The following is a 15033-nucleotide window of genomic DNA, read 5'->3' as shown; positions in this document are numbered from 1 at the left end:
TCTTCACTTTAACACGGCCCGAGTATCAATTAAGTGTCCTCCATCAAGGCAAACCCTCGGCACCGCAGGCTCCTCTCCTCCTAAAACACTCCTCCATTCAGCCGTAGATCTGCTGCAAGGGGAGGCTGTATAATTCATTGCAGTCTGTTTGTATGCTGTCAGTATCCAGAGACTGGGAGACTGGCTTCCACTGAACTGGCTTTCACGAAAGGATTATTTGAATTGATTGGATTTTTTTTTTTTTTTTCCATGGGTTCTCCAAATTTTTTTAAAAAGTGATCCAAAGAAAATCGACATGATTAAATAGATTTAAAACTGAATGGTGCTGCTCTACTAAATCAGCCTTCAGATGAGTAAATACAATTTGATAGCGATAAAAAAACTATGCTGAGATGTTCTAAAATAAAGCAGTTTAATAATCTGCAGAGATTCAATGTTTTGTTGCCTAGAGAAACTACAAAAGAAGGGGAGTGTCATAGCTAAATTGTTATGGCACCCACAATGAACCTGCTGACTGCACATCTGAAACCTTATCTACATAATAACTCCAAACAGTTATAATAAAAAAATGAGATGAGCAAAGCCTGCTACTGGAGGTGTAATCTGTGTGTCGGGAGCCTTGTAGTAAAATTCCTGTCTCCCAAAATCCAGATAATTGGAGCAAGAGACTCCTGGCAGACTGCAAGAGACAATTGCATTAGGGTACTCTGAAGAGCCAACACAAATACCCTGGCACCTGATATGGAGAGGGTTTGCTGTCTGCCGAATAAGCCGACAATGAAACCGATGTCTGATGTTGTCGAGATTAATCTGTCAGGATTTATGATGCTTTCAACAATGACGAGAAGAAAAATTCACACCGGAGAGCAATCCTGTACAAAACTCAATAACAACCTCTGTCTGCACAGGCTGGGTCCCTGAGATCCATTACTATTGAGTGAATAGGCATCGCTAACAGAGAGAGAGTGAGAGCGAGAGAGAGAGAGAGCAAGCCGGGAAGGCAAAATGTAAATTATATGAGTTTGGTGAGTTTCTATTACAGGCAGATTAAGTTTACAATCTTTGATGTTCCAACCAATGTGTTCCTGAAGCTTCAATACATGTAGCTGATGATTAACAAGGTTTTCTTTTTTTTTTCTTTTTTTGCACAAAGCCAGCAGCAGAATCATGATGGACCAAATTGCCTCTTGTCCTTCTTAATTTATCAATCAATTCACCAAACCCAAACAGGCGAGGTTCTCTAAAGTGCAAAAGCTGAAAGAATACCCCTTCTGAATGAAAATCCATGCCCAGAATCCCTTCACCGCTGCACAGCTGTCCGACTAAAGACAAATCCAGACATTGCTGAAGAATAAATCTGCGTTTAAAAAACTAAAATCAAATCGTATCGGTAGCATTTGACACAACACTCCCACTGCCACCTCCTCTCCAGTCCACTACGGCGATATCCAGAGTCCTAAAACAAACGTACAGTCTGACACACAGACATCTTCAAATGCAGGGAACAGCCGTCGTTTTTAATTTATTTTTCTTTTTTAAACTGTTGTTGCTTCAAAACTACTAGGCCTCGCACTGCCGCCCATTCAAGTCCTGTCATGGCCACATTACTGGAGGCTGTGCAGAGAGCTGCGTGCAGAATTTCAGATTACAGAGAAACAGAAAGTATGATGGAGCTGAATACCGGCCGCAGGGAACCCTGAAATGTAGTCGCACTTGACTTACCCCTAATTTTCTGCTTCTCATCCGAACGTAACCCTGCTTGACGATGTCGTTGAAGTTTGAAGCCATCTCGGTAAGCCTGGGGTTTATATCATCCAGTGCTCCCGTGTGGAGCAGCCCTCCCTCTCTCCGTCTCTTCCTCTGACTTCCCAGAGCAGAGCCCCCTCTCACTCTCTCTCCATCCCCACTGTCCCGTTTCCCTGCTTCCTGATTCCTGCAACGAAATCACATCGAATCAATTTTAAACCACCAAAGCGAAAGCCTGAGAGTCAGCCTACCCACATAAGATTTGTGACCTATATTAAAGGGAAGGTTTAAATAGTTTCACAATCTGGTTTAAGAAAAAAAAAAAACAGGGGCAAAAAGAACAATCGACTGTAAAAATTGGCTACACAAGCTGATCAAGATCTCATGAATACTGTAAACTGTTGCCATTGGAAACTTTATCTGAGGGCAGACAGCTAGTAGACATTGACTTTCTTAAAAGACCTGAATTTGCAAATGTCTACCCACAGGCACTTCATACATCTTTAGATTGCAGCATTGTAAATCTTCCTTAACAGAGTAATAGAACAACATTAACATTTAATAGGTACTTTGTTAACAAGATAAAATAATGAGATTAAATGCCTAGGAAAACGTTTTTTGTGTGAAAGCCACAAACACACACACACACACACACACACACTCACAAACACACCAGCAGTTCCTTGCAAATGAAATAGCTGGAAGCTTTAATAAGATCACCTCTAAAATTACAAAGAGAAACCTAGACGGAACTCAACAAGACAGTTTAATCAGCCCATCATTTCAGATAAGAGAAACAGTGATATTGTCTGGGCTGAACCTGGAATCACCACATCTGAAGAGATCAGAGGCAGAGGCAGCAGGCAATACTCTTTGATCGATAGTACCTTCCTACTCAACTTACTCAAAATAAAACGCGTCAGAGTGTGTTCAACTCTTTGTTCATGTTTACCTATTCATTACTTTCATATGCGTGCAGAAAAGAATATGTTTACAACATTTTTCTTAAGACTCACATACCCAGTGCTTTGTCACTTTAATAAACCTGTAGATTAAAGAGTTTATTTAGAAAGGGAATTACATAGGCTTTAAAAGTGGATAATTCTATCTGACTCTGTTGGAATAAGACAAACTTGTTGCAATGGCTAATATTTCCTGTATTCACAGTACAGCATGAGTCCTCAGCCTAACAGAGCTGTTTAATTCAATACACCTACACTAGGAATCATCTCAGTTATGTTCATACAATGCCTGGTTTAACAAGCCACGTGAAGGACTCATTTAGCACTCAGATCAACAAACTATTTGCCATATCAGTGGAGAAATCATTTTGCTTTGTTAACGAAATATGGCGTGGGCTTAGGGTTCCCAAATTAATAGTAAAAACCATCATAAAGGACATGGGTGATGATGTACAGTGGGAGTTTACAACCCCTGCAATGCACACTGGATATCTGGGTAAACTTAGAAGTGGTTCATGGAAAGGAATGTCTGCTTTCAAAGCTGTGCTGTATAAATATGAGCACACTGGAATTCTTGGTTTGAAGTCTGGGGATTATATCACCCACTTAATGGTGGGGAGGAAAAAGCCTGGTAAATTAACTAATCAAACAACAGGACTCAAACTGACCATCTTTGTGTCCGTAACAGTGAAGGAATCAGTCAATACTGAAAGCTGGAATATGCATTGCATTTTTTTTTACATGTCAAAAAGGAAAATTGATCCCAGGTTTTTGTTTCCAATTAATCATTTACAGCACAAATACAGGGCTCTTTTAATACGAATTTAGATTAACCATTTGACAGCTTCCTGATCAATAGGAATCAATGTTTTGTGAAACTGAAACAGATAGGGAATGATGCCTTGTTGTTCTCCAAACTGGTACTAGCATGTTGTGTAGGAGCTCATTGAAACGGTCTAAATGCTGGTTATCAGGGTTATGTTTTCTCCTCTAGAGATTTCACAATTCAACGTCAGCAGTCCTCGAACTCAACACCCTGACGTCTGACGATGTCTGACATAACTTCAATGGCCAAGTCCAAAGATGTCTGAGAGGCTATTGGAAGCTGGCTCTCACTTCTCAGCACAGCTACAGTAGCGTATTGTGCTCCAATCTTGATGTTAATTGACAGCAAATGAATTCAGATAATGGTGAACTCCATGGCACAATTCAAGAGAACAACCGACTAATGTGAAGTGATGTTTTTCCAGTTGGAACTAAATATTCTTTAAAGAGCTGTAATTACCTTAAACGCTCAATTTGGGAGCATAAGCAAAGAAATTTATTAATAAAAGAACATTTAAGGAACACCATTGGAGCGCATGCTTTTTTCCCTCCAATACCTTTGTTCAGCTGTAATCCAACCCATTAAATAAAGATCTAAATCACACGTGTAATTATTCTATTTGGAGTTATAACATAACACAGAATTTGCATTAGGTCAGAGTTGGATGGAAGAAAATATTCTATTTCATGTATTTATATATTTTTAGAACTACACAAATACATTCGAGAGAGGAAAGTCAGAATATGTATTCATGCTCTACATAATTGGGTTACCAATGGATTTTAAATTGAAGTTAAGGAGGAAATCAGCCCCAATCTCACACCTGACTTCTGCCTTACTGCTCCCACAAAAGGGACAAAAAGCAATTTTTTTGAATCAGCTTTTAAAATGTTCAAGTCAACCTCAAAGTCAGAAAATATAAAATAATGCATTGATCAAAATAACAATGATTTTCGTGGTGCCTTTCTACCTAATTATACGCATGGATGATTACTGTGATGTGGTAATTGACTGTCTCATGTTCAATAACTATCAATACTGAGTTTCGGAGCTTATCTGTAGAAAAGTACGATTTGATTGATCTGGAGCTGTTTATAGCCACAGCCTACATGGCATGCGATTTTCCCCAATCTCATTTCTTCAGATCTGAAGTGCTTAAATTCAAATCAAGAAATGGTCCGCCGCATTCCAGGAAAAAGAAATTGAACTGCCAGACACCGAAAAGGACTGTGAAAAGCTGCTGTAACACAGCTCCTCAAGAAATCATGCCACCACCCCATCCCAATCCCCATCCGCATCCCCCTCCACCTCTCCCTACTCCTACATCTACACTATAATGAAAATGTATGCAATCCAGTGCAGTGAATGTGCTCCTGCAGCAGGACAGGGTCCTCACACACAGCGAGGCTTGTTGGGAGGAGATGGTTTATGTAATGAGGTTCCACGTGGCTGGCTGCAAACTCCTGACCCTGGTGTGTTTTGGAGGTGAAGACCCCTCCAACGCTGCTCCCTTTCGCTTGTGAGGAGAGAGGGATGTGCAGCTTTCACAAAAACAGACACCAATGCCCTGTCTAATTTGATCTGCAGGAAGCTATGGCTGTGAGTGTCTGCAGCAGCAATGCTGTAGAACCACCCCAGTAACCCCACCTGACCTTTGCACATGCCCTTTTTTATCCATCCCTCACCAGGTTGCAGCGAACTACAGGAAGTAGCTGTTCTGCCGAGGTGGGATGCCATTATAAACAGCTCATTGAGTGTTTGATCGGCTTCAAACTCATCCTACTGCTCTTCCCAAAGAACTTAACTAGAAAAAATTTGGCTACATATTATCATTTCTACTACTACAATGGAAGATATGGCAGGGAATGGAAACACCTAAACACTGAAGACCTAGGAATTCGGATTAGAAAAAAAACACTGATTTAGGCAATAGTCTACACGAGTGCGTTGATGCTGGTGAGTGACACAACTGAAACCAGGATAGTGATGATCTCACCCACACCTACGCAGGGGGCAAGGGGATCATTTTGTGAAGTAGCTTGACATCCTGTTAGTTTAAAATCACTGCACTGTGACATGTGGGTTCATTAACCCACAATAGGCAAGAGAGTGAGTGAGTACTCTAATTGATGAACACTACGGTAAGTTTCTACGCAGAGCAGGGAATAAAAGGTTGGTTGCAAAAACTGCTTTGCTCGGGAAACATGACAGCTAGGGGATCTCCGAGGGGAACACGTCTCGCTGTGGCAGGTGAAGTCTGCACCAGTGAATCGAATGATCTTCTGGTACATTAATCCAGGAGCAGGGACTGAAATTTACGTTGTGTGTGAAAGGGAAACAAGAGACTGATTGTCACTTTCAGGTCAATTTCATGAGCTACTTCCTTCTAATTCCTGAGGAGTAGTTGAGCTGAAAAAAAACCCTGTGAATTGCCAAAACAACATGATGCATTGATCAGGAGGGCAAGACTGAAAATCACAAATGTGCAAGGAAACAGGGGTAATGGTGTCTGCCCTATGAGTTTAGGGGTCATAAACATTTAACAGCCTTGATCTCGGCTTGAACAGGAGAACTGAGGATTAAGCAAAAACAGTTAGGGGGCAGCTGTGCAAATTCTGGACATAGAAACACACATGGGTCAGATGTTCAGCATTGTAAACATTGGAGCCATTTTCCTTTTTTTGAGAAGTTCTAGAATGTATGGAATACTATTAGAAAGCTTCCAGAAGGCCTGTTGAGGACACAAGATCAATTAAGCATCTAGGGCTATAAAAGCTTTCACCAGACAACCATTACAGCCACATCCATCAAGCACAGTTTAGAAAATTAAGTGCTTCTGGGGGTTGACTCAGAAAACCTGTGGAAAACTAGGGAATTCTAGTTCAGGAAATATCTTGTGGAAAGTCTGAGATTAATCCCAAAATAATTTAATTTCATATTGGAATTACCAAAGAATCTTCCATCTAAACAACCATAGCCATTTCCTGTAGTTTCTACCTCAGAAGTACGATTTTCTGGGGCTGTATTTATATGCAGTTGGTGTGACACATATAACAAACCGCTAAAGATATGGCATCTTGACTTCAGAGCAACTATGCAACACGTCTGCAGTCTGAACTCCTTTATCTGCTGGTAATTACACTTGTACCTGGAACAGGTGGAGGCTCCCCAACATGAAGCTCAACTGGTAAGGAAAGGGGTGGGCGCTGGTGGTGGGTTTGCAAATCTCTTGCACACAAGGTGTTAATACAGCTCTGTGCCAGGGAAAGGGATCGAACGAAGTAAACTGCTCATAAAGATGTCATTAAAAGGAGAGAGGTAAATTAAGATTTTTGAACTCTGAAGGTTAATTATGCATTATAAGAAGACCATAATAAACTGCTGGCTTTAGCAGACTTCCAGTTTTTCATCTTGATGCAATTAATGGAGACAGATTAACAACCACGGTGTCTGCGTCAGCCTGAAATCCCTAAAGACCACACCCCCCAACCCCCACCCCCCCCTCCAATTTGTGCACAAAAACAAATCCTCTCACCCAATTAATTCTCAGACTTGACTAATAACCCACCAGGGAGGGGAGTGGGAGGGCGAGATCAGCTGGCAAGCCAACTTCCCAATTAAAACAGGTCTCTTAGAAACTTACATTCACTCAGTCCCTTGAGTGGGCACAGGGAGGCTGCCTACAGATGTTGTTTGGGAGTCAATCAGATTGATACTTTCACCAGAACTCATGCAGTCCGAATTATGCAGAGGTATTCGCGAATAAAGGAGCAGGTCTAAATAATAGCCTCTGGGGTGTTGTAAGACATGCGAGAAAAGATGCATGACTGAGAGGTTTGGCTGCTAGGGAGCACACTGGTCTCAGCCATGGAAAAAACCGTGGAGGAGATGAGGGGGACCTCTGCAGGGGAGGATATTAGAAGGCATTAACTGAAGATTAGTCATCCACACCTAATGAATGAGGTGTGAGCATCACCGAGGGAAGGGGTGTAATAGGAACGGATAATTGTTAATTTAGGGAGAAAACAAAATCAGCCATCGGAAAACTTTCAATGAACGGTCGCACAGCTCCAGTCCTCAGGAGTGTTTTTGCATTTCATTCTACCTGAGCTTTTAATGGCAAAACTACACTAATTATTTGCTTAACTGAGCAAATTTAACCACCTTCTCAGGTCTTTAGCTGCTGATTTAGTCTCATAAAAACCGACAGGATTGTAACCTTCCAGGACTGGAGTTTCTCACCACTGCTTTTAATACATGAAAGCTTGCTCTATTGTGCCTACTGTCAACATTTTCAACCAACAATAACTCCTATACATTTTAATTTCTATTTTTATGATTGCAGGGCTATGTGCCATTTAGTACAATAGCATCAATTTCAAATGAGCGCTCCCCTGCAGTGAGCACAGACAGGAGTCTCAGGCGTTTCAGTTTTTGGCAGAGCTTTTACAGTTTCACACAATGGGAAATTTGCATGCGTTTTTTGAAATCATAGGCAGTTTTGTTTCTTCTAAAAGGGAACGCCTGTAAAACTGTACACAGATGTGTCTTGAATTATTGAGCTTAGGGACAAAGGCAAGGTAAATCGATCTCAGTGGAGGGGATGGCTCTTCTCTTTGTTTCCACATCAATCCCACACCAGAATCCTTTCCAGAGGGTCTCTGACACACAGAGCAGCCCAGCAGGAGCGAGACATGGCTACGCATGTCAGAGTTAGAAACGAGCAATTTTCTATTGTTAGCAGATGTCAAGTCGCTCACGCCTTTGGTCAAGGCCATTTCATGCAGCCTCTGGACTGATTTCCTCATTCAACTATTATGTCTGCCCCATCATGAACACTACCACAGGATCACCTGGAGCGTGACTTCTGAACCCTGCCCATGCAACATGGACACAGGCGGGCGGTTGGCTTTGAATGACTCTGGGAGCCTTTGATTGACTGGGTGCTGCGGTACCCAGAGAGAGGGAGGCAACAAGAGGAAAAAGAGAGCGAGATAGAGGAGACTTGGTTGCTTTTCTGAATGCCGGGTTCATTTAGATTCCACCCTTTTTGAATCAGCTGGATGGCATAAGGCAATTCCTGACTTACCACTGACAGCTAACAGATCAAACCCCACCACCACCCCCATCCCTCCCCATAGCAGGCAAGAGCGAGTGTGTGTGTGTGTGCATGTCACACAACTCTCCGTCAGAGCATGGAGCATTTACCTAGAACAGAGGACATTGAAGCTGAAGGTTCCCATATTCAAACCCAATTTAACACAGAATTAAGCTCTTTTGTTGCTGAAAAACTACCAGAGAGCGTCTTATCATGCCAGCCTCTCCAATCACAAGTGCCAACAGTCTCTCCACCATATCAGTAATGCTCATTCTTGTTCTGCTGCTCTCCGCACTGTATCTTTGGCCAAGTTGATTAGATGAAATCCAACATATAATCCATGTATTAGTCTTCATTATGCTGTACATCTGGCCACTGAGGCTCAGTTATAGTCACCAGATATAATTACTTGTCCTCCAAAATGAAAAAAAGAGGCCAGGGATGAAAAAAAGGCAAGAAAGCGACAAAGGCAACCCCCCCCACCCCTTTTCTATCCAGTTATCACAGTACTATAGTGTTTAATAGACATTTATCCCCAGCAGCCCAAACTAAATCAATCCACAGGTTTAGAGTAAGCATACATTACTTTAAACAGAAGATTTATTCTTTAATTAACACAGCACATTGAATTTTCTTCTTTTTCGGTCTCAATTAAGAAAGAAAATAAAAAAACAACAGTGGTAAAGTGGTCGTTGAAAGAAAAAAGATGGTAAATTTCTTTACAGAGTACATAATTACTATAACTCAATGTACACAGAAAAATGTGTAGCACATTTCTGTGCTATAAAAAGGAAATTATTTGGAAATGGAATCGTTTCCTTTGCCATTCGGTTTGCTATCACAACAAGACATCAGCAAGGGTTAGCAATGATGCCTGTTTAAAGTTGGTTTAGAGCTATGTATCTCATGTCTTCAAAACCACACAGGAAGTCTGAAAAGGAATTATTAAATTCTCAACAAAACCATACACTACTTTAAGTTTACTTTATGTTTTCAGTAAACAAAGCAGGTCAGTTGCTTCTGACCATAAACAGACATTGGGCACCATGTAATTGCTGCTGAACTCCAAAGATATTAGCTTGGTGCTTCAATGCAAATACCACAGCCTTCCACAGTGTGGGTTGTGCATTTTGAAAGCCAAAAGCACACGGTTCAATTTTGGATTGGTAACCACACTTTGTGGATTTCATTATTAATAGATGTAAGGGTAAGGCCTTTGAAAGCATATGTTTTTGTAAGGTAATCCTATGCACTGAAACTATATTGCTTTATGTCTGCTAACCTGCATTTAGAAATCGGCCTTGTGCTCTGACACCGCAGTCCAGGGACCCTCCAGAAGGGTCTGTAAATATACAATACTAAAAAAATACTACCAATACCAAGCAGTGAAATTATGTTTCCACTCGGTTTAGGTGGCAGTTAAAACTGGGAACCCCAGGTGAAAGAGATGGCCCAAGAAGGGATCAGCCTGAGGTGCTGGGGACCCCCAGTTTTGAGAGGTCACAGAGCTCCCCCTTCACCTAGCATTGAACCAAGACCCTGTGTGAAGATATGTAGACATGTAGGCGGTGCCTCCCAAAAACCTGCCCTGAGAATTTGGCAGACTATTTAAAAGTAATAGACACAGTGTCTACAAGCCTCTCCCACCTGATACACAGAGATAACACAAGACCTGCAGGGGAAACTTGTTAAAGGGGAAGGAATCCAGTTCTGTTGTTAATGTAGGATTTCTCTCTCCCTCCCTCCGTCTCTGTCTCCATCTCCCTGTCTCTCTCTCTCCCTCTCACACACACACAAAAGAAAAATAAGATAACAATCTCTGACCCTGCTCTAACTATCAAAACAAACAGGTCATTACTGTCAGGCCACGCTCACAAAGCCCGGGTGGGCACCTCACTAGGAATAACAGATAAATGGAAAAACAGGTATGCATTTTATCAAAGTGAACCAGACAAAGCTTGTAAAAATATTTGCAAGACTTGGTTTCATTATCATTTAAAAATAATATTCTGTCCAGCACAGAGAGCAGAATTTTCCAGGATTTCGAACTTTAAACTGTTAATATTATTGTTTATACTACCAATAATAATAATAAAAAGAAAATAAACTTCCAAGCCTTAAACAAATAACCATTGTGGTGGCTTTCAAGTAGCTTGTTGTCGTTTTCCTTTCTTTTCCATTCTTTCCCCAAAATCTACATAAAAACTGTCCCATTATTAGAGAATCACAGAAATAAAAATAAAAAGTATTTCCCCACAGATCTTGGTTTAAGCATGTTACAAATAATAATTAAACAAAACATATTAAATATGTTAGGTTCTCAATTTACAGCTGGGGAAGATAGAAATATACATATTTTTAGAAGAATATCTAAAAATCATTTTCCTTTGTATCAAAACACCAATTTCGTGTCTATAACAAAACTACTAAAAGCTAGTGTGATTTCAAAGCTTTTGTCATTTAATAGACAATGGTGTAGAAAGAACATATGAGGATATAAACCAGAATAGACAGGGCTAACATAGGATTAAAAAATGTATAGCTGTTGGACTAATCTCGGTGTATGAAATGGAAAAAGCAGTGGGTCAAGCAGTCTCTTGGGTCTCAGTGCATTCTTGCTGGAAGAGTCAATTCTTACAGTATGGAGGTATTTGCTTGTATCAGTAAACAAAAATGCCTACAAATCTTGCATCCCCAAAATCTGCACTCTGGACGACACACAAGGAAAAAAATAAGTAAAAATGTAACGAACACACAAAACTCACCCAAGGTTAACTTGGCTAACATAAGCTGCTCTAGAATAGTTCTATACTGTATGCAGTAATTTGGGCCAACTTGGCTGAGATGCAACACGATCTGTCAATATTGGCCACTGCTATGCATCTCTAAGGCACTTTCCTCTTGAAAAATATTAAAACAAGGCAAGTGAATCTGGCAACCCTTGGAGATGCATTAAACAAAACCTAAAACTTTGACTGCTGCATGCTTACAGCCCATTGGCGATGGGCCATGGGAGACGCAGGACTTTTGGCAGCGTGTGAAGAGCTGCGGCTGACACAATTTTGTCCTAGTTAAGTTAAGGTTATAACCAGGATAAACAATTTTTTTTTCATAAGATACCTAATTGATAACCAAATGAAGAAGATAAATAATTAATTGTGGAGTAGGGTCTGAGAGTACAGCACATTCTTGCGGTGAGTTGTGCTTGAAGAGAGTCTGACAAACTGTAAATATGGCAGAGGTCAAGTCCAGTCCTCCAGCACCCAGGCATAAGTCAATGCACCATTCCATGGCAGGCTGCATTCTCTGGAACCACAAACACAATGGAAATACAAAAACTCTACAAGTAACATGGACTTAATCAGTGGTCAATCTAGGCAAGCTTTAAACAAACAGTTGGTGCCAAATGATATGCGAGTAGTGAATACTAAATCTCCAAATCTCCAAGAAGTCAATACTTAGGGGGGCAAGTTAATGAAACCTCTCAATCTAAGCTGTCCCTGCAGGCCAGTCCCAGAGCAGGCCTGCAGCACACTTCCTCACTGCTGCGCCTTCATTGCTCCTGATGTGTTAATGGCCCCCTGGGAGCTCCATGCCTGACCCTCCATATTAACCTTTAGGCTCACTACAGACAGCCGCCACACAGAAAAAGAACTGTAAGCTGGATTAGTAGCAGCTCTGTTGTTACATGATCTTATCTAATCAGGGTTAACCCTTTCACTGCTCTCCCCTCAGCCCCCAAGTCCCATCTTGGTTCCTGCGTTTTCCCATGTTCAAACAGGTAGGCAGGTGAACCGTGGTCATTGTGCATACCAGTGCTCAATTTTTGTACCCCTCTCCCCACGCCTGTATTCTGTCTTGACATCGCTTGTTTCACAGTCTACTGTTCATCTCTGTGCTTTTCAAGACTTCACTGCGTTACAGCACAGTAACCTCTCATAGGGGGTGGCTTGTAGACATGGCTTTGGATTCCACAATATCAAGTTCTGAGAACAGTCAAGCTGTAAGCATCAAATAGCCTGGGGTTTAGAGAGCCCAGCAATGCCTGTATAACACACTGTGCAGTTCCTATGCACTTCCAAAAGATGGCCCAGACATCACCACTCATGTAAGAGAGATCACAGGATGTATAGTTGTTGCGCCACTTCATTGCCAATGTCCAAAAGGCTTAAGACTCAAACGAGACAGTTGATACCATCTGCTGTGAAGAAAACAGAACAAAACAGCCTGGAGAAGTGAAAGGAATTCGTTCACATTCAACTGTCTAACTGTCTGTGTGTGTGTGTGTGTGTGTGTGTGTATATATGTTGGAATGAAGTGGATGGCACAAAGGTTTCATTTCTGAAGCAGTGTCCAGTGTCCAACACAGTCCAGATCTGCTCGGTCTACCCCAGACATAATCCCCCAAGCTTGATTTTAAGTCTACCCAGGAGCCACGTCCATGGCTGGGGAGGTTATGACCCCCTCCCTATGGCAACCCTACCCCCTCAGCCTTCTCTTTCACCCTCTCCATGAATAATCTCTGTTAAAGCCTCCATCTAGTCTTTTTACCAAGCCCCTGTAAATTTCAAATTCTATAACGGCCTTTCATATTATACCACTACAAACACAAATGCACATCTTACAATGTCAGATGCTTTTTTCAACATTATACTATGAAAAAATATATAATCTTTAATTCATCGGATGCCTTACGGCAAGAGCAGGAAATGCAATTTTCTATTTCAACTTCTAGACGTACAGGCAATTATTAGTTGTTGTTTATAATAAACTCAATACAGTCTTACCTTCCACCTGCAGTGCAATGTTTCAGTTTGTTGTTTTCTCTTTTTTTTTTTTTTTTTTTTTTTTTTAATTACTTCATTAAAATAAGATATTCTTACAAAGTTGTGGGCAGGGCTGATAGACCGTGTTCTCCACTAGCAACACTTTTTTGAATAAATATCAAAGGCAAACAATAATACCATTCTCGGAATAGGATTCCCTGGAACATCATCTTTCATTAAAGGTGAGAATCTAAATAAGGTCTGGGCCATTTTATTTCTGAAAATATAAACTAAAAGGATATTGACAATGTGGCTGGCATGCGTTAGTTCTACACTCATGTAGGCAATTGACTTGAATTGTTAAACCTACATAAGCCACAAAAAGCACTTCAACTAGAGTCAAAGCTTAGAACAATTTCAAGAGATGACTAAAGCTTTGACGGAGGCTGCTGTCAAGTCTAATTGTAATAATCTGCCTGAGAAAAAGGGAACTTTATTCAGGACGGAAAATACAATTTGTGCAATTAGAAAAATGCTCTGGATACCATGTGGTTAGGCCAAGTGTAGTCATGTTTTTTTTTCAAAATTAAGTCTAGATAAGGTTTGTGAAAGACGTACATAACCACAAGTCTTCTAAACTTTACTAGATGTTTTCAGTTTAAGACCTCCATCCACCGCTTTGAACTGGCACCTTCATTAAAAGGATTCAGTTTCCTTTAGAAGATCAAATCTACTGAAATGCTAGTTGTTCAGAGAGGATTCTTGCCTTAGTGGAATCCCCCCCCCTTCTTTTGCGTTTGAAGAAGAAGTAAAAAAGATGAAGAATCTGAAACAGAATATTTCCAAGAAAAATATTTCTCATTAAAACTGAAGTCTACCCAGGAGGTATGTGACAACAGAAAGGAGAACTGGGACTTGGCAACAGAAATAATCTCACACGAAGATAAGCAATAGTACCCAGGAAACATAAGCAGGACAGATTGAGATCTTTGTCGAGATTCTAATCAGGAAACATGTGTTCCAACACATTCTTATTCTGCAGTCATTTCGATGTCTCTGTACATGGTTAAACTGGGATTTAGCAGTTATGTCTCACTAGTGTCTCACAAAGCTTAGATCTCAGGGTTGGTTGCAGAAAAAACCTTAAGAGAACACCTAAAAGATTGATGGATAGCGCTTTTCTCAACTAGCTTATTGACTTATTTGTGTTAATCAGCTTTGTGCAATACAATTAAACTTCAGGGACATTAAGTTAAGGAGATATTTTTCAAATTTAAAATGCAGCTTGCCACAGAGTGCTTTTAGGAGCATTACAGGTGCATGGTATGAGTGAGTCAGAAGAGGCCTGATGTCACACTCAGAGTCAGCACTTACAACCCATCGAAACACCTCCTTCAAGTGTTTGTGCTTGATCTGAAAACCAAACCGGCGGAGAAATTGACACCTGGGGAAGCCTCACTGAGCAGAAATTGATTTGAGGTCCTGGTTTTTCAACTCTGAGACGGAGTCTAATCTGATGGTTTTTTTGTACGCTGTGGGAGAGGAGTGGGAGGAGCACCGATGCACTTTAATGATGGTCTGTAACAAGCACAGACTACTGCACAGTAAAGCAACTACATTTTTGCCAAGTGTTTT

The 15033-nt window shown here is 40.9% G+C and overlaps 1 protein-coding gene across 1 annotated transcript in view; it reads right to left on the bottom strand.

Annotated features, from left to right (window-relative positions):
* The window catches only part of dok4 (docking protein 4), a 47675-nt gene that overhangs the window by 20797 nt on the left and 11845 nt on the right, over positions 1-15033 (bottom strand). Inside the window, exon 3 of the mRNA XM_066713670.1 lies at positions 1723-1933. Coding sequence (XP_066569767.1) covers positions 1723-1788 — 66 coding nt within the window. The 5' untranslated portion in view covers positions 1789-1933. The remainder of the gene's footprint in view (positions 1-1722; positions 1934-15033) is intronic.

This window comes from Amia ocellicauda, chromosome 9, assembly GCF_036373705.1.
Source record: "Amia ocellicauda isolate fAmiCal2 chromosome 9, fAmiCal2.hap1, whole genome shotgun sequence".
NCBI lineage: Eukaryota > Metazoa > Chordata > Actinopteri > Amiiformes > Amiidae > Amia > Amia ocellicauda.
Note: the sequence above shows the minus strand (reverse complement) of the source record. Positions and strands in the feature narration are given on the sequence as shown.